The 27604-nt window shown below is 43.7% G+C and overlaps 2 protein-coding genes across 18 annotated transcripts in view; one reads left to right on the top strand and one right to left on the bottom strand.

The window, feature by feature from the left end:
• Zfp119bl (zinc finger protein 119b like) overlaps positions 1 to 8188 on the top strand; it is a 29805-nt gene extending 21617 nt beyond the window's left edge. For 8 of the 9 annotated variants that reach the window (XM_039084324.2, XM_006244394.5, XM_039084325.2 and 5 more), the window contains one exon: positions 6414 to 8188. In XM_039084324.2, coding sequence (XP_038940252.1) covers positions 6414 to 7875 — 1462 coding nt within the window. In that variant the 3' untranslated portion in view covers positions 7876 to 8188. The remainder of the gene's footprint in view (positions 1 to 6413) is intronic. The other variant, XR_010054903.1, reaches the window with a different exon arrangement.
• A 15008-nt stretch (positions 8189 to 23196) lies between these two features.
• The window catches only part of Uxs1 (UDP-glucuronate decarboxylase 1), a 77382-nt gene continuing 72974 nt past the window's right edge, over positions 23197 to 27604 (bottom strand). For all 9 annotated transcript variants that reach the window (XM_006244296.5, XM_039083023.2, XM_039083022.2 and 6 more), the window contains 2 exons: positions 26301 to 26404; positions 23197 to 24026 (listed from right to left, as the gene is read on the bottom strand). In XM_006244296.5, coding sequence (XP_006244358.1) covers positions 23895 to 24026; positions 26301 to 26404 — 236 coding nt within the window. In that variant the 3' untranslated portion in view covers positions 23197 to 23894. The remainder of the gene's footprint in view (positions 24027 to 26300; positions 26405 to 27604) is intronic.

Raw genomic sequence — 27604 nt, 5'->3', positions numbered from 1 at the left:
GCCACTTATCAATGAGTGCATACCATGTGTGTTTTTCTGTGATTGGGTTACCTCACTCAGGATGATATTTTCCAGTTCCAACCATTTGCCTACGAATTTCATAAAGTCATTGTTTTTTTTTTTTTTTTCTTTTCGGAGCTGGGGACCGAACCCAGGGCCTTGTGCTTGCTAGGCAAGTGCTCTACCACTGAGCTAAATCCCCAACCTCCAAGTCATTGTTTTTGATAGCTGAGTAATATTCCACTGTGTAGATGTACCACATTTTCTGTATCCATTCCTCTATTGAAGGGCATCTGGGTTCTTTCCAGCTTCTGGCTATTATAAATAAGGCTGCTATGAACATAGTGGAGCACGTGTCTTTTTTATATGTTGGGGCATCTTTGTCTCTGAGGTGTGTTTCCTGTAGGCAGCAGAATGCAGGGTCCTCGTTGCGTATCCAGTTTGTTAATCTATGTCTTTTTATTGGGGAGTTGAGGCCATTGATGTTGAGAGATATTAAGGAATTGTGGTTATTGCTTCCTGTTATATTCATATTTGGATATGAGGTTATGTTTGTGTGCTTTTCTTCTCTTTGTTTTGTTGCCAAGACGACTAGTTTCTTGCTTCTTCTAGGGTATAGCTTGCCTCCTTATGTTGGGCTTTACCATTTATTATCCTCTGTAGTGCTGGATTTGTAGAAAGATATTGTGTAAATTTGGTTTTGTCATGGAATATCTTGGTTTCTCCATCTATGTTAATTGAGAGTTTTGCAGGATACAGTAACCTGGGCTGGCATTTGTGTTCTCTTAGGGTCTGTATGACATCTGTCCAGGATCTTCTGGCTTTCATTGTCTCTGGCGAAAAGTCTGGTGTGATTCTGATAGGTCTGCCTTTATATGTTACTTGACCTTTTTCCCTTACTGCTTTTAATATTCTTTCTTTATTTTGTGCATTTGGTGTTTTGACTATTATGTGACGGGAGGAGTTTCTTTTCTGGTCCAATCTATTTGGAGTTCTGTTGGCTTCTTGTATGCTTATGGGTATCTCTTTTTTTAGGTTAGGGAAGTTTTCTTCTATGATTTTGTTGAAAATATTTACTGGTCCTTTGAGCTGGGAGTCTTCACTCTCTTCTATACCTATTATCCTTAGGTTTGATTTTCTCATTGAGTCCTGGATTTCCTGTATGTTTTGGACCAGTAACTTTTTCCGCTTTACATTATCTTTGACAGTTGAGTCGATGATTTCTATGGAATCTTCTGCTCCTGAGATTCTCTCTTCTATCTCTTGTATTCTGTTGGTGAAGCTTGTATCTATGGCTCCTTGTCTCTTCTTTTGGTTTTCTATATCCAGGGTTGTTTCCATGTGTTCTTTCTTGATTGCTTCTATTTCCATTTTTAATTCCTTCAACCGTTTGATTGTGTTTTCCTGGAATTCTTTCAGGGATTTTTGTGATTCCTCTCTGTAGGCTTCTACTTGTTTATTTATGTTTTCCTGTGTTTCTCTAAGGGAGTTCTTCACGTCTTTCTTGAAGTCCTCCAGCATCATGATCAAATATGATTTTGAAACTAGATCTTGCTTTTCTGGTGTGTTTGGATATTCCATGTTTGCTTTGATGGGAGAATTGGGCTCCGATGATGCCATGTGGTCTTGGTTTCTGTTGCTTGGATTCCTGTGTTTGCCTCTCGCCATCAGATTATCTCTAGTGTTACTTTGTTCTTCTATTTCTGACAGTGGCTAGAGTGTCCTATAAGCCTGTGTGTCAGGAGTGCTGTAGACCTGTTTTCCTGTTTTCTTTCAGCCAGTTATGGGAACAGAGTGTTCTGCTTTCGGGCGTGTAGTTTTTCCTATCTACAGGCCTTCAGCTGTTCCTGTGGGCCTGTGTCCTGAGTTCACTAGGCAGGTCGCTTGGAGTAGGAAGGTTTGTCTTACCTGTGGTCCCGAGGCTCAAGTTCGCTCTCGGGTTGTTGCTTATGAGCTCTCCGTGGGGGCAGCAACCAGGAAGATCTGCGCCGCCCTTTCTGGGAGCTCTGTGCACCAGGATTCCATATGGCGTTTGGTGTTTTCCTCTGGAATCAGTAATGTATTCAGAGTGTAGTCTCTTCTGGTTTCCCAGGCATGTCTGCCTCTCTGAAGGTTTAGCTTTCCCTCCCACAGGACTTGGGTGCAGAGAACTGTTTATCTGGTTGGTCCCTTCAGGTTCCGGCGGTGTGTCTCAGACGCAGGGGACCTGCTGCTGCTGTGCCCTTATCCAAGGGAACCCAGAGGCCATATACAGTTTCCTCTTGGGCCAGGGATGTGGGCAGGGGTGGGCAGTGTTGGTGGTCTCTTCCGCTCTGCAGTCTCAGGAGTGCCCACCTGTCCTTGCGGTGAGGTCTCTCTCCCACGGGGTTTGGGAGCAGCGAGCTGCTGCGGGCAGGGATCCGCGGGTTTGGGAATCCTGCTAGAAACCGGAAGTGTCCGGTCCTAGAGGAATTTTGCCTCTGTGTGTCCTGAGTTCACCAGGCAGGTCGCTTGGAGCAGGAAGGTTTGTCTTACCTGTGGTCCCCGAGGCTCAAGTTTGCTTGTGGGGTGCTGCCTATGAGCTCTCCTTAAATTTACATTTTAAATGTTAGCTCCTTTCCCTGTTTCCAGTCCATTAACCTTCCTATCCAGTACCCCCTCCCCCTTCTTCTGTGAGGGTGTTCCCCCACCCAACCACCCAGTCCTTCCTGCCTCCCCACCCTGATATTCTGGGAGTCCAGTCTTGGCAGGACCAAGGGCGGGCTTCTCCTTCCATTGGTGCCCAACAAGGCCATCCTCAGATACATATACAGCTGGAGCCATGGGTCTGTCCATGTGTAGTCTTTGGATGGTGGTTTAGTCCCTGGGAGCTCTGGTTGGTTGGTATTGTTCTTAAGGGGTTGCAAGCCCCTTGAGCTCCTTCAGTCCTTTCTCTAACTCCTTCAATGGGGATCACGTTCTCAGTTCAGTGGTTTGCTGCAAGCATCCACCTCTGTATTTGTCATGCTCTGGCAGAACCTCTCAGGAGACAGCTATATCAGGCTCCTGTCAGCATGCACTTCTTGGCATCAGCAATATTGTACAGGTTTGCTGGCTGTATGTATATGGGCTGGATCCCCAGGTGGGGCAGGCTTTGAATGGCCATTCCTTCAGTCTCTGCTCCAAACTTTGTCTGCATATCCCCTCCTATGAATATTTTTGTTCCTCCTTTTAAGAAGGACTGAAGCATCTGCACTTTGGTTGCCCTTCTTGAGCTTCATGTGGTCTCTGGATTTTGTCTTGGGTAATTCGAGCTTTTGGGCTAATATTCACTTATCAATGAGTGCATACCAAGTGTGTTTTTCTGCGATTGGGTTACCTCACTCAGGATGATATTTTCTAGTTCCATCCATTTGCCTATGGATTTCATAGAGTAATTGTTTTTAATAGCTCAGTAGTACTCCATTGTGTAGATATATACCATTTAATGTATCCCATTCCTCTGTTGAAGGGCATCTGGGTTCTTTCCAGCTTCTGGCTATTATAAATAAGGCTGCTATGAACATAATGGAGCACGTGTCTTTGTTATAGGTTGGGGCATCTTTTGGGTATATGCCCAAGAGAGGTATAGCTCGGTCCTCAGGTAGTTCAATGTCCAATTTTCTGAGGAACCTCCAGACTGATTTCCAGAATGGTTGTACCAGTTTGCAATCCCACCAACAATGGAGGAATGTTCCTCTTTTTCCACATCCTTGCCCGCATCTGTTGTCATTTGAGGTTTGGATCTTAGCCATTCTGACTGGTGTGAGGTGGAATCTCAGGGTTGTTTTGATTTGCATTTCCCTTATGACTAAAGATGTTGAACATTTCTTTAGGTGCTTCTCAGCCATTCACTATTCCTCAGCTGAGAATTCTTTGTTTAGCTCTATACCCCATTTTTAATAGGATTATTTGATTCTCTGGATATATTCTTTGTATATATTGGATAATAGCTCTCTATCAGATTAGGGTTGGTAAAGATCTTTCCCAATCTGTTGTTTGCCATTTTGTCCTAACGACAGTGTCCTTTGCCTTACAGAAGCTTTGCAGTTTTATGAGGTTCCATTTGTCAATTCTTGATCTTAGAGCATGAGCTGTTGGTCTTCTGTTCATGAAATTATCCCCAGTGCCATGTGTTCAGAGCTCTTCCCCACTTTTTCTTCTGTTAGTTTCAGTGTATCTGGTTTGATGTGGAGATCCTTGATCTACTTGGACTTGAGATTTGTGTAGGGAGATAAGAATGGATTGATTTGCATTCTTCTACATGCTGACCTCCAGTCGAACTGGCACTATTTTTTCAATGTGCTTTCTTTTTTCCACTCCTTTGTCAAAGATCAAGTGTATGCTATCTTCTGCACATTAGATGCTCTCTTCAATCTCTTGTATCCTGTTGGTGATGTTTGCATCTCTGACTTCTGATCTCTTTCCTAGGTTTTCTATCTCCAGGGTTGTCTCCCTCTTCTATTTCCACTTTTAGGTCTTGGATGGTTTTGTTTAACTCCTTCACCTGTTTGGTTGTGTTTTCCTATAATTCTTTAAGGGATTTTTGTGTTTCCTTTTTAAGTGCTTCTACTTGTTTACCTTTGTTGTCCTGTATTTCTTTAAGGGAGTTATTCATGTCCTTCTTAAAGTCCTTTATCATTATCATGAGATGTGATTTTAAATCTAAATCTTGCTTTTCCAGTGTGTTTGGATATCCAGTGTTTGCTGTGGTGGCAGAACTGGGCTCTGGTGATGTCACGTGTCTTGGTTTCTGTTGTTTAGGCTCCTGTACTTGCCTCTTGCCATTTTGGTTGTCTCTGGTGTTAGCTGGTCTTGCTGTCTCTAACAGGCTCCTGTAAGCCTGTGTATCAGTACTCCTGCAGACTGACTTTCTCCCAGCGGGATCTAGGTACTGAGAGGTATGTCAGCTCTGGGCGCAGACAGAATCCGGACATATTCTGTCCCAGACTTCTTCTTGGTTCCTGTGTCCAGAAGGCTCTTGGCAGGTTCCTCTTGGGCCAGGAATGTGAGCAGAATTGGTGGTCTCCCCTGAGCTCTCAGGATTGTCCGCACTTCTGAGCACTATATTTCTTCACTTTTTGTTAGTTCCCTGTAATCAACAGATAAACCAGTATTTAAAAATGCACATCAGTAGCTGACAATTTATGGTCTACTTTTACTTTCTGTGCTAATCTAGCTACATCCCAGACCTATTCCATGATACTTGTATAATATTTTGCTCTTTGGACTCCTTCTTCAAGGTTCCAAATATTCCTCCATGATCTAAATCTCCCTCTCTGCCTTTCTCCTTCTTCTGGTTGATGGATGTACTGCCCTATTCTCTATTCTGCTCAGCCACTGGGTGATCAGCATTTATTGACAAGGCAGAGAATAAATGCTAGGAACTCTTTACACAAACTTGAGACAGGAGGTTCTTGGTATAAGCAGTATAGTGCTGTGTCTGGATTGCCCAGATTGAAACAAGATCTGAGGGTGGAGAAATCAGCATTTGAATAATACAAGGGTAAATTTAACACAGTGTATGGAAACATTATTTCTACATATGTCAAATACTTGTTATAAGCAAATTGCCCATAGTGAAGCTAATATTCCTCATATACTTATATTGCTGTATTATAGTGTAATGAGATAGGCAGGCAGTTTGTGAGAGTCTAGACGGTATTTTGTAGCATTAGTTGATTAATCTGTTCTAGTCTCCCTAGTAGTGGTGTGTGCATTCCTTGCTATCTGCCCAATGGTCTGGAATCTTGAAGAAAGACACATACATGCAGTCTTTTATTTTAATATTCCCTTAAACAGCTCAATGGTTGGGCTACTCCCAAACTTCCATATTGCTAACACCTCACATTCAATACTCTTGAGTTATTACTTACTAAAATCCATATTCCATCTTTGCTGCTCTGGACACAGGCCCTCCTGGGTCCTAACTCTTAGATGTTGGCAGTCTGTCTGTCCCTCTGTCCTACCCTTCTCACACCTGGACCTTCTCCTTCCCTAGCATGGCCCATTTTTCTCCTCGTGTATGTGTGTGTGTGTGTGTGTGTGTGTGTGTGTGTGTGTGTGTTCCTGGTAATCCTAAAGTCCTTTTTTCTCCTCGTTTGTGTGTATGTGTGTGTGTGGTCCTGGTAATCCTAAAGTCCTGTCCCCTTCTCCCTGCCCAGCCATTGGCCACAGGAAACTTTATTTACTAATCAAATTCAACTGGGGACCCTCGGTGTCCTACATGCTGATGTGCAAGTTTCTGTGCAATTTTGGGAACCAGTGAACATAATACAAGCAATAAACCAAATCCCAACAGTGTTGTGGTTGAGAAACTTAAATCCCTAAACTACATGTCTATGAGGAACAAAAGGTTATATACATATTAAAGTATGAATATGAACATCTTATATTTGTTATTCTTCCTTTAATAGATGTATCAGCTGTCCCTCTGGATATGGAAAGAAGCAGTGTACTGGTCTCTTTCCTAGACCAATTAGAAGATATGTAGTCATCCCTTTTGTGAAAAGAGGAGGTGAATGGGATACAAGTTTACAAGTACTTGGTTTTCCAGCTTCAGTGGGAATATATCAAAATACTGACATTGGAGAAAAGCCCTATGAGTACAAGGAAAGTGGAAAATCTTCTTTCTGTCCTGATTTACTTTGCACATGTGGTGTGACTCACACTACAGGAAAATGTTATGAATGCAATCAGTGTGGTAAAGCTCTGAGTTCTTCCAGTTCTCTTCAGAGACATGACCAAACTCATGTGGGAAACGGAAGTGATAAACGTGAAACAAGCAGTAAAAGCTTAACCCATCACAGGCATCTTCAAATCCAGAAGACAGCCTGTGATGACAAGGACCTCTGTGAGTGGAATCAATGTGGTAAACCCTCTTTACAATTACACCAAAGAACTCATTTGGAAATGAAATGCTGTGAATATAATCAAGAAGATAAACTCATTACACATCAGAATTGTAATCAAGAAGGTAGAAGTAATACTAGAGACCCAAAGCGTGACTATCATCAATGGGGTAAAGCCTTTGCATGTCCCAGTTATCTTCAAATCCATGAAAGAATTCATATTGGAGAGAATCCATATGAATGTATTCACTGTGGTAGAACCTTTACATGTCACAGTACTCTTCAAATGCATGAAAGAATTCATACTGGAGAGAAACCCTATAAATGTAACCAATGTGGTAAAACCTTTGCATGTAAGAGGTATCTTCAAATCCATGAGAGAATTCATACTGGCGAGAAACCCTATAAATGTAATCAATGTGGTAAAGCCTTTGCTTGTAACAGTTATCTTCTAATTCATGAAAGAATTCATACTGGTGAGAAACCCTTTAAATGTAATCAGTGTGGTAAAGCCTTTGCATGTAACAGTTATCTTCAAATGCATGAAAGAATTCATACTGGCGAGAAGCCCTATAAATGTAATCAGTGTGGTAAAGCCTTTGCATGTAACAGTAATCTTCAAAAGCATGAGAGAACACATACCGGAGAGAAACCCTATAAATGTAATCAGTGTGGTAAAGCCTTTACATGTCACAGTACTCTTCAAATCCATGAGAGAATTCATACTGGAGAGAAACCCTATAAATGTAACCAATGTGCTAAAGCCTTTGCACGTAAAAGATATCTTCAAATCCATGAGAGAATTCATACTGGAGAGAAACCCTATGAATGTAATCAATGTGGTAAAGCCTTTGCATATAGCAGTAGTCTTAACAAGCATGAAAGAACTCATACTGGAGAGAAACCTTTTGAATGTAATCAACGTGGTAATCCTAAACAAGCCTTTGCATGTCTCAGTAGCCTTCAAAAGCATGAAGGAATTCATACTGAAAAAAGTTCCCGGGTTGGGGATTTAGCTCAGTGGTAGAGCACTTGCACAAGCGCAAGGCCCTGGATTCGGTCCTCGGCTCCAAAAAAAAGGAAAAAAAAAAAAAAAAAAAAGAAAAAAATTCCCCAGAAATATCTAAGAAATATCTAAGAAATGTATCTAAGAAATAAGGTGTAGCCTTGCATACTGTATTCATTTTCCCATCTGAGTTTTCTTAGTGGTGTTTGATTAAGATTAGTAGAACCATTTCTTCATTAAAATACTGTCTCCTTTTCAAATTTTAGACATATTGTCACTCCAAAATTTAGGAATACCAGACAATTTGAATAATAAAATCTATTTGTGAATGAAATATTTATGTTGTCATTTATTTTTGGACTATATTTATTTATTCTAAGTTTGTTTTTTGTTTTATTTTATTTATTTTTTTAAAGGTTTATTTATTTATTTCTTGTATGAGTGCTCTCTCTGCACGTACACCTGCATGGCACAAGAGGGCATCAGATCCCATTACAGATGGTTGTGAGCCACCATTGGTTGCTGGGAACTGAACTCAGGACCTCTGGAAGAGCAGTCAGTGCTCTTAACCACTGAGCCATCTCTCCAGCTCCTTGTTTTTATTTATTTTTTTAGCCTAAATTTGTCCTTATCACTGTCTCAGAAACACAAGTAAATGCCAGAGAATTGTCTCAGGGAGTAAACATTGTTTCTTTTAAAGTTGAAGACCCGAGTTCATTCTTTTGGACATCCATGCTACTCATTCAGTTTTTCTCTGAATACAACACTTGGTGTGTGTGCATACCCACACACCGGTGCATAATACAGATATTGTTGGTACATAATACAGATATTGTTGAAACTGAAATACGTTCAATGAATTCACTCTTCAGTTTAGGGTTCTTGCTGCCAAACTTAACTAGCGGAGTTTGATATCTAGTACTCACATAGATGAACTACAAAACCGACACCTCCAAGTTGTCCTGTAACTGGCACATGCACACCATTGCATAGGTATATATACACAGTTAAAAAGTTTAAAAGATGAAGTTAACAAAGCAATTAATCAAAAATAATGGGTACGTACATCACGATTTACTAGTTGCAATTCTTTTTAAAATTCCAAGCAACACTACTGTTTAAAACAATATTTGTTCTCTGATTTATAGATAGTTCATTTTATAAATATATCTCAGCTGCATGGAATGGTGTACACATGTAATTCTAGCACTTGTGAGAGAAAGGCTAGTGGATCTCTCTGAATTTAAGGTTAGCCTGGTCCACATAGTGAGTTCCAGGATGGTCATAGCTACATAGAGAGTTCCCTGTGTCAAAGCAAAGCAAAACAAAACCAAAACCAAAACAGAAAAACAACTAAAGGGGTTGGGGAAAAAGACTCAGAGATTAAGAGCTTGGCTGCTCTTTTCAGGGGACTCAGTTCAATTTCCTGCTCTCACATAAAAAGTTAGAGCTGAGTTCTTCATCTGAAGGCTGCTAATGGAAGACTGACTTCCAGGTAGCTAGGATGAGGGTCCACGCCCACAGTGACACCCAATCCAAGGCCACACCTCCTAGTTGCACCACACCCTGGACCAAGCATATACAAATTGTCACATGACCTTAATGTCTTCAAAACACAGAATTCTTGGAATGTAATTGCGTGCTCCAATAGGAATGAGTTTCCTTTGGATTACTCACTGTTTAATGTTTTCAATTGTTTAAACTATCTTTTATATGTCTGTCTGTTTTTGTAATTTTATATTCCTTGACTCAGAACTTCATGACTCTACAACTCCATTGCCCTGTCCTCTTCCTTTTCTTTAGGTATAGTCTCTAGAGACACTTTGGAAGCTCTTGGTCCATCTTCCATAGGTAGTCAGCCTTTTAGGCATCTACAAAGGCTTTTTAGTATCCTGAGGAATAACAGGAACAGAGCCCTGGCTTCCTGGATCTGGGCCATTTCATTGATCTGATTCTATAACATCTCTCTGAAGGATGTGACTGTAAAGTTTTAAAGAGGGCCCTAAAATGTTGTGCAACCGTGGGGCCTTCCTTGCCCAAATTAAAAAAAAAAAAAAAAAAAAAAAAAAAAAGGCTTTATACTAGAGAATAAAGTACTGTGAGAAAGCCATACTAGTCTTCTCCCCTTTATTTTTCTTTTGTGTTTTTTCCCAACAGCTTTATTGAGATATAATCTCATAGTATAGAATTCACTCTTTCATACAGAATTAAGCATATTTTCATGGGTTTAGAAAGTTCGCAAAGTTGTAGGCAAACCCAAAGTCTAATTTTACAAATTTAATCACCCCAAGTATGAGTGATATTATTTTAGTTCTTTATGCCCATCCTGGCAAACATCATTGGGGGGAAGCCCCCTTCTCACCTGCGTACTCAGAAAGCCACCTCCCACCTCTGTATAATGAGCTGGGACATGGCCACGCCCCAACAATTCCCAGCTACACTTAGGCGGACTTAGGCTGACTGGGACCCTGGCTGGGCCTGCTGCCTCATCTGCATAGGCCATGAGACACACCCACTTGTTGCAGACGTCATGGGGGTATGCCCCTATCATCTGCATACTTAGAAAGTCCCTCCCACCTCCCACCTCTGTATAATGAGCTGGGACAGGACAATTCCCAGCCAGACTCAGGCCGACTTAGGCTGACCCTACCCCTGTAGGCGTCATGGGGAAACACCCCTTTCACATCTTCATAGGCCTTGAGGACCGCATATCCTGGCAGACCTCATTAGGGGGGGATGCCCAATTCTCGTCTTCATACTCACAAAGTCAGACCTGGGACAGAGCAGCACCATCACATGTGTGCTCAGACACAGGACATGGGACATCATGGCACCATCATGCGTGTGTTACATTGTGGGGTTGGGTGACAGGGCACATGGACACAGATGTCACAAAGAAGTCACACGTGCTCAGACACAGGACACTGGACATCATGGCACTGTCACGCATGTCCTCAGTTGAGGGGTTGGGTGATGGGACACAAACACGGGACATGGATGTCATGGTGAAGTCGTGCATGTGCTCAGACACGGACACGAGACTTAGCAGCATTGTCATGCATGTGCTCGGACACGGGACAAAGGATATGGCAGCACCATCACACATATGCTTGGACGTGGGGTTCGATGAAATGGAATGCAGACAAAGGACGTCATGGCACTATCACATTTGTGCTCAGATAGATATGGGACTTGGAACATGGTAGCACCATGACACGTGTCCTTTGACGTGTTGTTGGGTGACAGAGGACACAGACATGAGACATGGATGTCACGGTGAAGTCACATGTGTGCTCAGACACAGGACATGGGACATCATGGTACCATCACGCCTGTGCTTGGAAAGGGACACAGGACATAGCAGCACCGTCATGTGTGTGCACAGACACAGGACATGGGCCATTATGGCACCCCATGCCATGAGCACATGCGTGATGGTGACATGATGTTCCATGTCTGAGCATATGCTTGAGAGTGCTGCTATGTCCCGTGTACATGTGTGATGGTGCCATGACATCCTGTATCTGAGCACATGTGTGACAGTGCTGCTATGTCCCATGCTCATATCCTAGCACACACGTGACAGTGCCATGATGTCCTGTGTCCCATGTCACCCAACCCCACGTCCTAGCACACACATAATGCTGCTATGTCCTGTGTCCCATGTGTGAGCACATGCATTATGTTGCCATGACATCTTGTGTCCAAGTACATGTGTGATGATGCCATGATATCCCATGTCCATGTTTCAGCACACATGTGATGGTATCATGACATTTCATGTCCTGTGTCTGAGTACACACGTGTACTCATTGTGTCATTGTGACATCCAGGTCCCGTTTCTGTGTCCCCTGTCACCCAACCCCACGACTGAGCATGGGCGTGATGGTGCCATGATGTCCAATGTCCTGTGTCTTAGCACACACATGACTTCACCAGAATATCCATGTCCTGTATTCATGTTTGGTGTCACCCAACCCCATGTCCGAGCACACGTGTGATGGTAGTGCCTTATCCTGTGTCGCATGTCTCAGCACACACATGATGGTGCCATGACATCCTGTGTCTCATGTCCAAACACACATGTGACATCGCCATGACATCCGTGTCCCATATCTGTGTCCCCTGTCCCCCAACCCCATGACCGAGCACACTCATGACGGTGTCATGATGTCCTGTGTCCTGTCAGAGCACATGCATGATGGTGTTGCTGTGTCCCTTGTCTGTGTTTGGGCACGCGTGAAAGTTCTATGATGTCCTGGGTCCCATGTCACCCAACCCCACGTTCTAGCATACCTGTGACCATGCTGCTATATCCCGTGTCCTGTGTTTGAGCAAACATGTGATGGTGGCACGACGTCCCATGTCCTGTATCTAAGCACACGTGTGACTTCACCATGATATCTGTGTCCCATGTCTGTGTCCTGTGTCACCCAACCCCACATCCAAGGACATGTGGGACAGTACTGCCATATCCTGTGTCCTGTGTCCAAGCACACATTTGACAGTGCCATGACATCCTTTGTCTGTGTCCCATGTCACCAAACTCCATGCCCAAGCACATGTGTGACATTGCTGCCATGTCCTGTGTCCTGTGTCTGAGCACATACATGACAGTGCCACGATATCCTGTGGTCTGTGCCACCTAGCACATGTATGACTGTGCTGCTGTGTCCCGTGTCTGTGTCCAAGCACACGTGTGATGGTGCTATGATGCCTGATGTCCATGACCTGTGATGCTCAATTAATCACATGCGCGATGGTGCTGCTGTGTCCGGTGTCCTTGTTCAAGCGCACGCATGATGGTGCCATGATGTCTCGTGTCCTATGTCTAAGCATATGTGTGATTTCACCATGACATACATGTCCTGTGTCCATGTCTCCTTTCACCAACCCCACAATCGAGCACACGTGTGATGGTGATATGAGATCCCATCTCCTGTGTGTGAGCACAGGCCAGATGGTGCTGCTATATCTTGTGTCCCATATCTGAGCACACATGTGACAGTTCTATGATGTCCTGTGTCCTCCAACCCTAAGTCCTAGCACATGCATGATGGTGCAATGTCCTGTGTCCCATGTCCAAGCACATGCATTTTATTGACATTACATTCCTTGTCTGTGTCTGAGCACACATGACAGTGCCATGATGTCCTGTCCCATGTCACCCAACCCCACGTCCTAGCCCACTCATGACGGTGCTGCTATGTCCTGTGTCCTGTGTCCAAGCACACTCCTGATGGTGCATGACATCCTGTGTCCTGTAAACCTTCATATCCGAATGTTGATGGGTGGTGATGTGGACCTTTAAGATAGAAGGCATGGTGATTGTTGTGTGCCCTTGGAAGGATGTCAGGACCCTATTCCCCTGCCTTTCTGTTGAGCAATGTGACCCCTCTCTCCCACCCATGCTCTCACCATGACCTCTGCCAGGTGACAGTGAGGCTCAGCATGCCATGTACCTGCTTGGGTATTTTATTACAGTAACAAACCCAGACCACTATGCTCCCTGTTGCTTTCTTTCTCCTGTGTAAGTCCCTTCCCTTCAACCCCCACTCAACCCTGTGTTCTTTCTTCCTTGGACTCTGCCTCATGGATCTTCCACACATGTCCTGAGCCTATGGCACAGCCTGGTGGCACTGAGCTCAGACAAGGGTGCAATTCAGGCTATCTTCCTGGGTAGGGACATAAACACCAACAGCTCATCATTTCCCACAGCTTCCCTGAATTGGGCAATTCTGCTGAAAGTTTTTCCTGCTGGACTCAGTTGAGGCCTGGCTGGGTCAGAAGTCCCAACATGGCATCTTTTCCTGTGTGGACCCCTCTGGAAGGGACAGTAGGACTTCTCACATGGTAGCTGTCCTCCAAGTGAGAAGGGAATGAGCCACTGGTGCTTAGGGGAGGTCAGATGTCATTTTTACTGTACCCTGTTCTCAGGGATGGCAGACTTTTTCCTATAATGACCAGACAGTACTTTAGCTGTGAGAGGTCTCTGTCCTGCTACTCATCTGAACCAAATAGAACTGAACAACCACAGGCATACAGATGGCAATAATTAAATTCATGAACCTAGACACTCCAACAAAGCTTCCCTGACTGAAACAAGCAGTGGGCTTGGTTCGTGTGTTGGTCATGCTGTACGTCAACGTTGCCTGGAAGTTGGCTCAGAGTTGAAGGAGGAGTGGTGTAGGTGGATCATAAGGAAAGGGCCTGATCACGGGTGTGTGTAACAAGAAGCATAGGCTCTTCTGACTAGTGAAAGGCAGAGAAGCAGTCATAGTCCACTACTATGCTGGGGACTGAGTACTGAGGGCTCACTGTGCTCCTTGAGATTGGGCCAGAAATGAGGGAGAGCTGGCTTTGGGGCATCTTTTCCGAGTTCCAACAAAGGTGTAGCAGAGGCATCATGCCCAAGAGCATAGGGATTCACATGCTTCTGAGGCAGCTGTGGACCCCACTGCAGATGCCCCTACTAGCAGGTACATGCTGTGGAGGGAGGCTGAGCCTCTACTCAGGGGCTGTAAAATTGTGAGCTTCTTTCCTTCTGTGTGTGGGCATTCTTGATTTTGACATGCTAAGTCATCAGGCTGGGGAAGTGGGGGATTCACTGGTTTGTCTGCCCCTTGGGGATCTCCTGGTAACTATTAATACACATTTATAAATGAATAACTGCCTCCCTCATCTTCATTATCATTAAAGTGGGTTAAAATGCATAAAAACAGAACCACTATGTCATCCAGCCCCCACCTGCATAGGGATTCACTGAAGAAATGTCTCCACACAAAGACATGGGTGTATGTATTCACAGCAGCTTTATCTATCACGGTGACTACATAGACAACTGGTGCTTGTTCATATGGTACTGTCACCAACTAAACTCGCTTAAAGAGGAAGACATGATGACACATGTGGAAAGTTTTGAGAACATTATATACAGAGACATTAAATACAAGAGAGGGTCCACTGTGTAATTTTGTTTGATGTAGTTTCAGAAAAGACAAACTATATTGGTAGGAAGAAGAAGGGGGGTGCTGCAAAGGGAATTAGGGCCCCTTTAGGGATGATGTAAGCACTTGTCTTGCTATTGTTGTCACTGCAGCTGCCAGCATTCATTGGGTCACATAGTTTAAGATACTTCAGTAACATAACTAGGAAATGTAGGTGTGCTTAGATAAGAGTTTTTAAGCTTCACCAGTGGAGAAAGCAAAACTGTATGCATTTCTTACACAAAGGCAACTAAGTGGACCTCCTCCAAGGCCTAGGGTCTCCTAGACTATGTTAACGATTGATGCTCAGGTTTCATTCTGCAAGAGACAATTGTATAGCTGTACAGGTCTTAAGGCACCTATCATTCCTGCTTGGTTGCAGGGGCTCCTTCAAATAGAGACAAGATATTAAGACCCTCAGCAGCTGCCCCATAACACAGTCCTGCTGGAGTTGGTGTGTCTCCTGCACAGGGGATACTCACCCTGCCTCCATCATGCAACTCTCCAAGGATGAGAGAGTAAGTAGTAAATGGTGATTTGGTCAATTCAGTGTGCATATCCAGTCAGCAAGTCTCACAACCATGACGTGAAAAATGCCTGCCCTCCTCAGCACACACAGGATCAAGAAACAGAGCAGGGCCTAAAGGCAGTTCCTGAGCCGTTTAGAAGTTATGTGCCATTCTGGACTCAATGGCACTGAAACCATCAGTAGGAGAAAGAATTCCTGGGTCACATCCTGAATGAAGCTGGAGAGATGGCTCAGAGGTTAAGAACACTGGGTGCTCTTCCAGTGGTCCAGAGTTCAATTCCCAGCAACCACAGGGTGGTTCATAACCATCATATGAGGTCCTCTTCTGGCCTGCAGACAGAAAAGTATATGCATACTAAATAAAAATTTAAAAAGTGATCCTGAATGAGATGCTTGTTAGAGTCTGAAGTCCAGCAAACATGTTTCAGTGTCAGCCTAGAACTCTGTTTAAAGTAATGAAGTTTCTCCAAGGTGCTTCATAAGCGTTCTGATGATTCTATAAATCTTTGTCACTCTTGTTTAAAACGACACTAATCTTGCCTTTTGGAGTCCTTAGTAAATTCTTGATTTTCAAATAGCTTGCAAATGTAATTATGGGTTTTTTGTTTGTATGTTGATCCTCAGTACTGGGTCAGCCTCCTGAGGACAGGACCCAATCAGACACTGGCATCATCGAGTCTGGGGTCTGTGGTTAGCACAAAAATAGACTGGGTTGCTAAAGGTTTATCTAGAAGGTAGATGGTGAATGTTGGGATCTTTAGATGCTAGGAAAACTGCTGAGTAACAAGGCTTGGCCCCTGGGAGTCCCTTCCTAAAAACAGGGCTTTATCTTATTGACTCTGTGAGAACCAGGGGTTAAACTGGAAATCGCAGTGTTGAATAAATGATTAGCTTTAGATTTCAGGGGCAGCCAATGGCGTCCTGCGGGTTCCTGGATGATGTGATGTTGCCACTGCCCACCTTCCACGAGAGGGGGAGATTGCAAACACTTGGAAGTTTCCATGGCTTATAGATTCACCTGCTTCATCTCTGTCCCTTACCATCAGCCAAGATATAAAAACATGACCTGGAACCCTCCAGACACAAACAATGCACGCCTGTGCACTCAAAACTAAGAGCATGGGTGAGGTGTCCCAGATGCACTACCCCAGAGCTGAAGGCACCAGTGGTTGACTTAATCCCTGTGGCAGGCCAAGCCCAGGAGGAGGCCAGCAGGACAAGGAGGCATCTACCATGGTGATGTGGAGATAGTGAGGGCCAGTGGGCTTTTACTGCATCTGACAGATGCACATTTTACTTACCTCATAAGGAGAAAAGTGCTCAGGTGTGGAATATACCCTGGCATGGTGGAAATTATCAAAAGCATAGGCATAGATTTTTTTTTTTTAAGCGGGCAGGTAGTTCATACTGGTATCCTAAGGCCAGATTGACCTGTGAACAAAATATTGTAACAAGCAGCTGTCATGATTCCCATTGTCAATCACTTAAAAAAAAAAAAAGAGCCACTTAGAGAAAAGCCATCATTTCTGTGTTTTTGAGGAGTGTGTGTCTTCAAAATCATTCCTTTTCTCTTTCCTACAGAAGTTTGAAGATGATGTCAACTATTGGCTAAACAGAAACCATATATATATACTATGGTGACTACTACCAAGTCATTATGATGAAGACACAGCCACTGGTCCCCGCAGCCGGGAAGCTCCAGTCACGGAGCCACTGTCAACTATGACTATTAAGCCCCCTGAGGTGCCACAGAGCCTGTGCCTTGCTTCAGCAGGCCTTCCTTACTGTAACACGTGAACATCAGGTTAAAGGAGAGAATATAAGTAAGTGCCTTTTATATTTCATGTATATACTTAACAATACATCTCCCTTAAAAATAGAAATAAAGGCATTTTTTTAAAAAGAGAATTTACTTGGGAGAAAAGCCGTGACAATTCTAACCGCCTCCATTTTTGAAGTTAGCATGTCATCTGAAGGCCTCTCTATTTCCTTCCAGGAATCCTTTCAGTGTCTAGCCAGCATGGGAGGGAAAGCCAGGGGTGTCTGCTTGTTAAAATGTAGTTGGTACTAAATGCAAAATATCAATTCCATAGGAACATTCAGTTGGTGATGTGTTAATTTTAGTTTTAAACATGATCTGGAAAGTTCTCACCAGCAGTGAGGGGCTTTCTCTGCTGTGGGATGCAGGCCAGAACAGGGCCTATTTTTTAACAAGCCATGCAGGAAAGAGAGCACAAACTGACTTGAAGATTAGTGGAATCAGAATGACACTTCCATAAAAATTTTAATGAGCTTCAATCAACCCACAAAGATTTCTTTAAAATGACTTTCCATTTCTCATGAAGTTTAAACAAGCTGAGTGAAAGAAAAAGGAAGTGTATTGGGATGGGCAGAGGAGAAAGAGGAAGGTGAGGAATGGAGATAGTAAGAGGCCTTTCAGAATGGGTGTCACATTGTGTTGGATCCCAGTACTCTGACAGTATCACGGAAACGTGTTACTCTTTTCCTAAAAACTGTAGGCTACTTTTTATATCCTCTCTGGAACACTGTGACTTACAAGATCTAAGGAGTAAATGACTCCTTCTTAAAAGGGTCTTGCCTTCAGGATAAAGTGCTTCTGAGCAATCCTAAGTTATTAGGAAACATGACTTGGGTAAATAAAAAGTGTAATAAATGCACACCACCTAAGTCTTCCCATTTAAAGCTAGGTGTGGTGGTCCCTGTCTGTAACCCCAGCACTGGGAGCTGAGCAATGAAGACTGCTTGAGTCCAAACAGTGAGAGAAGTTGCCTGAAGCAAATGAAAAATGAGCATGGAGGACTTTCTAGGTGTTGATTTCAGTGGGAGCAAGTACATTTTCACTGCTGCAAAGCCATTATCACCATCAACTCTAGAACATTTCTATCACCCTAAACCAAGCTGTCCCAATTAGACACTGCCTCTCCATGCCACCACCATGGTCCTGGTAAACCTCATTCTTTTCAAATTTTAGTGTATTTTAGTTATCATACATAATGGAGGAGTTCTCTGTGATCTTGTCACAGTCACTTTACCTTTGTTCACCCTCTCACTGTCTCAGATTTCTTCATCCCCCAAATTGCCTCCCTGTTTCCGTGTCTCACATAGGTTTGCATTGCTAACCCAAGATCCTGCATGAAAGAAAACATGTATTTGTTTTTCTTTCACCATATTCCCCTCCATCTCCCTTTCCCCATTTTCTTGCAAAACACATAATTTTGTTCCTCTGTGTGTGTGGACTGAACTTCTGACGGGTAGGCAGTGACACAACGAAGTCCGAGAAGCCTGAAATCTTACAACCAAGGAAACTGGTGAGACAAACCCCAGTCCCAGACAGAGGGCTCAAAGGGCCCCTGAGAAGACATTGATACAAGCATCTGAGTCCAAACAGCCAAGGGACCTGGGTTCCTTTGTCCATTTTGTTGTCTTTTTTCTGTAGAAGGAAAGCTGGTGGTTAGGTGTCTTAACTTTAATTTTATTGCTGTGAAGAGACACCATTACCAAGGTAACTCTTAGAAAACACATTTAACTGGGGCTGGCTTAGTTTCAGAGGTTCAGTCCATTATCATCATGATAGCTTCTAGACAGACATGGTGTTGGAAGAGCCAATTTCTACATCTTGATCCAAAGGCAACAGCGGACAGCAAGGAGGAGAGGAGGAGAGGAGGAGGGTCTCTTCTGTGCTGGGCAAAGCCTGAGTATAGAAGGCCTCAAAGCCCACTTATGAAATAACACAGTCCTACAACAAGGCCTTACCTCCTAATTGTGCCACTCCTTATGGCCGAGAATTCAAACCACCACACCCCTGCTGTATAGGAATGAACAGAATTTTAAGTGCTATTTGATTCTAGTAGTTATTTTAGTAAAATGTTCTCCCAGACTGCACTTTCTAGCACAGTGGCTAGAGAGAACAGGCTTTTGTTGGGGCAATTATTTTTTAACGCCAGGTTAAAATCCTAATTCCTGAAATAAAAAAGAAAACCCAGGGAACTTACCATTAATGTTAGCTTATTAGGGTGGCTATGAATGTAGTATGTGGCTTAAATAATAATAATAATTTTCTTGCAATTCTAAAAGATGTAAGTTCAAGATAAGAAATAGGCAGGAACTCAGCATGGCAATACATGCCCATCAGCCCAATGTTTAAGAGGAATTGAATCATGAGTACAAGTGAGATTCTGTCTTAAGAATAGTAAAAATAGGGTTGGGGATTTAGCTCAGTGGTAGAGCGCTTGCCTAGCAAGCGCAAGGCCCTGGGTTCGGTTCCCAGCTCCGAAAAAAAGAAAAAAAAAAAAAAGAATAGTAAAAATAATGTCAGCAGGATACCTTCACACACACACACACACACACACACACACTCTGCCATCTAGGCTTACACATAGCTGCTTTGCTGTGTTCTCACAGCATCTGTAAATGCAGATGTGTGGTATTTAACTTTCCTTTCCTTTCGAAAGGATGCCAGTCAGACTAGATGAGGGTCCACTCTGAAGACTTTATCAGAACCTAACTTAATAGAACATATGTCTAAACTCTGCGGTCCTCCAATGGAGGGAAAATTTAGATCACAACATACGAATTTTGAACCGTGCAATACAGCCCCTGACACAGTGTGTCTTTCCCCAAGTCCTGAGGTCCCTGGGAAGGCTACCATTTCTATTCACATTCAGTCTTATGTTTGTTTCCTATTCAATGTCCACAAGATTTTACTGTACTTACCTGAAGTATAAGAAGAGTATATCTACCTTGTTCTCTTAACGTTTCTTCCTGCATTTTTTGGTTCTTTTTTTTTTTTTTCCGGAGCTGGGGACCGAACCCAGGACCTTGCGCTTCCTAGGTAAGCGCTCTACCACTGAGCTAAATCCCCAGCCCCTCTTCCTGCATTTTTTAAAAAAACGATCTGTTTATTTGCATTTGCCAACTCATTCTGGAATTTTTTTTTTTAATTTCTATTTATTTATTATGTATACGTCATGCAGCTTCCTGCCTGCATGTGCGCCTACAGGCCAGAAGAAGGCATCAGACCTCATTACAGATGGTTGTGAGCCACCATGTGGTTGCTGGGAATTGAACTCAGGACCTCTGGAAGAGCAGTCAGTGCTCTTAACCGCTGAGCCATCTCTCCAGCCCCTCTTCCTGCATTTTAAACTTAGTAATTGGTGTTAAGTCAAATATTTGGACTCTTAATCATGGATCTTTATATCACATTAGTTTAACTTCAAACCAATGAACATAAAACTTCAGCATTGAAGTCTGTAGGGAGTCTTCTGTTATTATACCAAAAACACTTCTCTTTACTGATGTTTCACGCTGTAAAACACTCTAGACCTGAGTACGTTCTAAACAAAAGAGATTTACTTGGACCCATTCCAGCAGTCACATGTGGTGATGGCTTCTCAGCATATGTAGCAGTCAGGGAACACACACCAGAACTCATGCATCAGGGCTGCAATCTTATGGCTGACCTAACTGCATTCCCTCCCTCCCCCCATGACACCGCCTTGGAGAACCATTTTAGGATTAAGTTTCTACCCTTTGGGTGTCTCAGGAAATGAAGCTGAATGCTATCACATGAACCATCAAGCTACGTTCCAGCTCCACCCACTCCACAGCTCAGGTTTCCTGGTGAAAAATCTCTATTTCCCTTGCTTCGATGTAGCTGGAGATGAAAATGGCCCCATCCCTATCATGGTAAGTAAGATGTAAGCCAGGCACATATGTGGGCTAACACGGTGATGAAAACAGAAAAGTCTTGTTGCCTTTGGATACTGTGGTATCAAATTCTCAGAATTACAGATTTCTCTAACACCCATCAAAGGTACCAATCAACACCAAGAAGGGTTAGGTCAACTAAGCAAATTATTTTGATAGATACACGACAAAGTTAGCATGCAACTCTTGTTTCTGAAGAATCACTAAAGAACCTCCAAATTCCCTACTGCCTTACCAGACGAAACTTGACAGCAATACAAGACTCACCCCAACTTCTATCAAGATCACATGACTGACGACCACCAGGGTCATAATCAAAAATAATGCCATAAGGTTCTACCTGACTAGAAGGCTGGGCTCAGTATTCAATTCCGCAGCTGCAACCCAAGTCACTCAGATTATGATTTGTACCTTGTTGGAGCCCAAACTGTAGCAATCTCTCCCCATAAGCAATAGCAGTGACATCCCAAAGGAAACCACTTCCAAATAGCAGCCTCTGGCTGCTTAAAAAGTTATAGATTCAGTAGTTAGTAAACAGTAGGGATTTATTGCTTATAGTTCTGAGAGCTACAAAGTCTAAGATCAAAGTGCTAACAAAATTTGGAGTCTGGTAAAGGCCACTTTCTGGTTCACAGATGATGCCTTCTCAGAGTAGCAGTAGAAGCAGTAAGCAAGTGCCACTGGGACTCCTATAGAAAGGGTGCCCCTCTGCCTTCATCAATTTACATAGACGCGCCATCTCTTAACACTACTGCACTGAAGAGTAGATATCTTCATGTAGACCCTGCTGGACCACAGCAGCCATTCCCTAACAACCCCTCAACTTCATTTCCCTCTCTGACTAAGATACTATCATGCTTAATTCAAACTTCAGTGTTTTCTTCACTGCTTTACTCACCTCCTTAGAGGACTCACTGTACACATCTGCTTCTCTTCTACTACTTTGAAACTATTCTATGGATACAAGAAGAAAGAATTAGTGTGCAATAAGCTAAGGGAATTCCAGGTCTTCAGGATTTTGGACACTCCTAATTATACATAAAGCTCTGAGCTATTTCTGTTCACATTCTTCTTTGGTCCAAATTTAGCATTACTAATTTCCCAAGCAGGCTTCTGCTTGCTCACCCCATCTCTGTAAATGATGCATCACTTAGTTCAGATCAAAATAACAGGGTCTAAGAGAAAGAGGCTGGGGGTGTAGCTAATGACCAAGTAAGTGCTTGGCGTGTGTGTGTGTGTGTGTGTGTGTGTGCGTGTGTGTAGGCTGTTCTTGACTCTTCCTTCTCACATCAGGCTCAATCTTCAGTGCAGCTTCAGAACCTGGTAAATTTATCGTGACAGACTCAGAGCACCTTTGGCTGAATTCTACAGCTTTTTTTTTTTTAAATAGAAAAACAAAACAAAACAAAAAACCCTATTTAAAAAAAGAAAAAGCCCACCATGGTTTTGAAAACTAGAACAAGCTCACACCCGGTCCACACCTTTATCCCTTGGGCATCTGCTTAGGTTTCTGCTGCCACCATGGAGGGACAATCTCCTTGGAGAGAGGCTGTTTTTGAGCATTGTGCTTTCCTTCCATTTATTTTAACGTGCAAAATAAAATCGCAGCACAAAGAATTCTTAGTGAAAATGAAAACTCCTACGGCTTTCATCTGAATTCCACACCAGAGAAATGGAAGTTTCAGTTCCACCTGGTCTGTGCTGCTACACAAAACTTACCTCAACCCCAGCCCCAAATCCCCAGCGCTGAAGGGACTCTGGGACTTGAGACTTCAGACTCTGAGGCTTCAGCATTGGGATTTAGCATGTTCAAATTGCATAGTTCAGGAGAGTGTTCCCAAGTGGAACAAAATAAATTCTGAAATCTGAAACAGTTGGTTTTCAGCATTTCAGATAAAAGACATATACATGTGTGTATCATATGCACAGATTCAGCCCACGTGGCACACAGATGGTTCTAACAGCCACACATTAAGTTAAATATGGTATAAATCTGGACGTTCTCCGAACTCCCTCAAACTAAGATCTCATGTGTTATTCTCTGCAACCCCACATCTGATGCAAAGCAAAAAAAAATCTTTGTAGCCCAAAGCCCATGACTGACGAGTTTCAATATTTTATTAAAATAGCATATTTAACCATGGTTAACCAAGAATATGTTAACATTGTCCCCACCCCCACCCCAATATGCAGCACAACACAGTAGTGATTTCAAATATCTTTGATCAAGAACCAACAGGGATGTTTCAAAGTCAAGTCTGTAACTGAAAACTAGACCTTCAGAAAATTCAGAATTAAAAAAGAAATGCAAAGCTTTCCAATGGAGTTCTTTCATCTGTCCCCAAATAAACACTGGTGCACTGCCCAGCTGGCCATACCTCTAGGTTTGTATTCTTTATGCATAGTGTAACATCTCATTTATAAAGTACTCACTTTTATAAATAAAATTGGCATTTTCCACCCCATTTAATGTTTCTTTTCAGCTTCACAAAGAAACCAGTAAATAAAACTGTCAGTGACAGTTACAGCATACACTCTAACAGCAAGATAAAAAAACCTGAAAATAGCAGAGAATGCATCTAGGCTGTTGTGCATAAAAAAGACAGAGTTAAAAAGTGCAAGGCAAAGTCTGCAGAGTTCAAGGGAGCTTTTAGGCACATCAGTGTCTTTAAAGCAAGCTTCAGAATAAAATTCCAGTTTGTTCTTCATGACACCTGTTTAAGTCTTAAAAAAAAAAAAAAAATCCCACAAAAGTCCACCTTATAAAGTAAAATAGAGTCTCGCATCCCAAGGCTAACTCAGCTGTGGCGCGTCCGGCCCTTCTTCACTCTGGCAGGCTTGGGTTTAGGGATGTACTGGTTATTAGCCTGGTACTCTAGTTCCTTCCGGAAATAGTGGATGGCTTTGTTCAATCCTTCCTCCAATGGAACCTGTTGGAGTGAGAAAAAGGAACAAGGTAACCATTAACAGACAGACTTCCTTGAAGCAAACAGCAGAGTGCCCTAGAGACGAGAGGTTGCCATCAGTCTCCTGCTTCATGAGGTCATTGAAAGCTTCACTCTAAAGAGAAGTGCACCAAGGCCACTTCAGAGATGCTAACATCCTTTAGAGCTGCTTTCATAACACATACTGTACAGTGTCAGCAAGTGACACTGTGGCAGTGACGTCAGACCTTTGAAGTTCCTGAGTCTCTTCCTGCAGGCTTGCCTATGACAGTTGCAAAGACTGAAACATATGCAGGTCTGCTCTTGGGAGGAAACCCTTCACGGAAGATGCTCTGAGGAGGCTGTCTGCAGCTGTCGGAGGCTGTCTGCACTTGTCTCACTGGGCCTCCCTAGTGATACACCTGAACTTGTACCAACAGCACAGGTAGGGAAGGACCCATGAAACATGACAGTGAAAGCAATCTTAACCAGGAGCTGGAAACAGGAAACAGAAACCAACTAGCTGCTGAGTCAATGTATCGTGTAGGCAAAACACAAGCATAAATGAAATGAACAAAACCAGAAAACTCGAACTAGGATCTTTGCTTCTGCGCTTCACGTTGTTCAATTGGGACAACTAGATTTGAAGTCTGAGCAAACTCGGTTGGATTTCATTTACCAATTTTCTATCCTTTGCAGACCTCTCAAACTCAAGGTATCACACAGCACAGCTCCATCTACCCCATGTTTATCCTCCCTTTAATATGTCTTTGCTTCTGTCACAGCTGTTGGCTACATGCTTGCTCAGAAAAAAAAAAGATGCGTCTTACTCCTGCAACCTGGATGGCGGGAAATTTTCAACAATGGTAGACATATGTAGCCTGGGAGATGGGTGCTCGAGGACAGGGGAGGAGCTCTCCACTAACAGATGGAGACTGGGGTTCAGAGTATGAATGCAGCCTAGCAGTGAGGGAGAGTCAGGTAGATTTCAGTGTCTAGCACAGTGACCTAATGCTGTGATCCGTTAATATAGTTCCTCACATCGTGGTGACCCCCAACTATAAAATTATTCTATTGTCACTTCATAGTTGTAATTTTTCTACTGTTGTATGGTAAATATCTGAAATGCACCCTCCCCCTGGGGGGTCTAGAGCCACAGACTGAGAACTGTTGGTCTCGTAGGTCAGATATGAAGAGCTGAGCAGTGTAGGAGGCTCAGGAGGGTATGGAAACCCACATTCCACAATGCCTTTCGGTCTTCACACTTTCCAGCTCGAGTTCCAACAGCATGGGAGCGTTATGCCTAGACCGCCTTTGTTTACAGAAATCTCACCTGGTCCATCCCCAGACACCAGGGCCCTGCAATTATGCTGCTGTTACCCTCTGGTGATTTGGATTTGAAAGGTCCCCCAGATTATGATGCTATTCCAGGAAAGTGGGGCCTCTGGAGATTGTATCTGCCCCTGGCCCCTTGCTTCCTAGCCCTGCAGCGTGAGAAGCAACAGCCACAGACTCGTAGCTCTGGCTGCCATGCCTTCCCTGCCATGATGTACTGGAATCCTATGACACTGTGAGCCAAAATAACCCTTCTCTCCCTTTTAAGTTCCTTCTCTAAGGTACCTTGTTACAGCACTGAGGAAAACAACAACATAGACCTTAACACTGCCTTTGGAGATTGATGTATGTCAGAGGCAAGAGGAACATTCACCCTGGTGGACGAGGACTACTGTCAGAGTCTCTTTATCAGGCTGACCTGTGCACATGTCTGTGAGATGCTGCCCTGGTTGTCGTAACTCATGTAGGACAGCCCAGTCTACTGAGGAGAGCCCTATTTCCTTGGGAGGCTGTCGTGAGATGTATACGAAAACTAGCTGAGCACAAACCAGTGAGCCAATCAGCAGCCCTCTTCCATGGTGCCTACTTCCAGGTTGCTGTTCTGACTTCCCTCAGTGATAAACTATGACCTGGAAGAGTAGGACAAATAATCCTTTTTCCTCCCCAAGTTACTTTTGGTCAGAGAGTTTTATCACAGCAACTGAATAAGAAAGGACAATGTGTTTATGCACTCTTGAGAAAACAGAGGTCATATAGGAGGCCCAAGCCATTTTTACTAACAGGATCACATACCACTGAATGGCCTATGGAGAAAACCTTGTACTTGCCTGGATGTTCAAACTCTCCCTATTTCACAGGAAACCTAACAAGGGCCAAAGCTTAGGAGGAGAAGGACAAGGGAGGAAATGCATTTCTCCCAAGGCAGTGGGAGTCCTTCAAACTTACCACAGGCTCCCACCCCAGCATCAGTTTTGCTTTTTTGATGTCTGGTTTTCTTTTCTGTGGATCATCCTGAGCTTCAGAGAGAAACTGAATTTCACTTCCACTACCTGAGTTATTGGGGAAAAAAAAAAAAAGGTAAGGCCAAGTGCATCCAGGGAGCAATGTTTTACCATCTACAGCAGGGGAAATAATCCTATCTGTAAGCAGGAACCCTACAGCTCTAACAAAGCCACAAAGGACAGTCCTCACAAACACAGGAGTGCAGCTGCATGGTTATTACCAAGCAACCACATGCAGGTGCCAGGCTTTCTTCTGGTCCCACAAGAGCTTCCTAGGAGGGCAAAAGGGCTTGTGCCAAGGACAAATCTTTACCTCATGGAACAGGTACACCTCATAAACACAAATATATAAATGTGGGCTGGAAGCATCTTGGAGGTGGATGTTCCTAATGGGCCATACCTGGGTCCCTTTCAGTGGCTTATACTGTTCTGTTCTTACATGCAGATGGTAACTTGGAACCCAGGAAAACCTGGCCATCAATGCTCTACCAGAGCAAGCACAGAACTAAGTCACTCACATGAGATGTCAGCTCTGATGTGAAGGAAAAAAAAGCCTGGCTTAGCACCTAAGGGTGGGGACTAGACCCTAGTGACCACAAAAGAGAGCTACTGCAGTGACCACCAGGCAGACCTGGGTAAGTCACATAGCACAGTCACACACAAAGTCACAAAGCAGCAAGGCTGAAATCCTAAGTTCTCCTTAGTTTGCAGGCCAGGGTTTTCTAAACTGTGAAGTTCACCTGGATCACTGCTGTACGTACACACACACACACACACACACACACACACACACACACACCACACAGAGACACACACACGCACACACACACACACGCACGCACGCACGCATACACACGCACGCACACACACCACACAGAGACACACACACACGCACGCACACACACACGCACGCACGCACACACACACGCACACACACACACGCACGCACACACACCACACAGAGACACACACACACACACAGAGACACACACACACACGCACACACACACACCACACAGAGACACACACACACACGCACACACACACACGCACACACACACACCACACAGAGACACACACACGCACACACACACACGCACACACACACACACCACACAGAGACACACACACACACAGACACACACACAGACACACAGACACACACACGCACACACACACACCACACAGAGACACACACTCTGCAGGCCAGGGTTTTCTAAACTCTGAAGTGCACATGGATCACTGTGC

This window comes from Rattus norvegicus, chromosome 9 (genome assembly GCF_036323735.1).
Source record: "Rattus norvegicus strain BN/NHsdMcwi chromosome 9, GRCr8, whole genome shotgun sequence".
NCBI classification, from domain to species: domain Eukaryota; kingdom Metazoa; phylum Chordata; class Mammalia; order Rodentia; family Muridae; genus Rattus; species Rattus norvegicus.
Note: the sequence above shows the minus strand (reverse complement) of the source record. Positions and strands in the feature narration are given on the sequence as shown.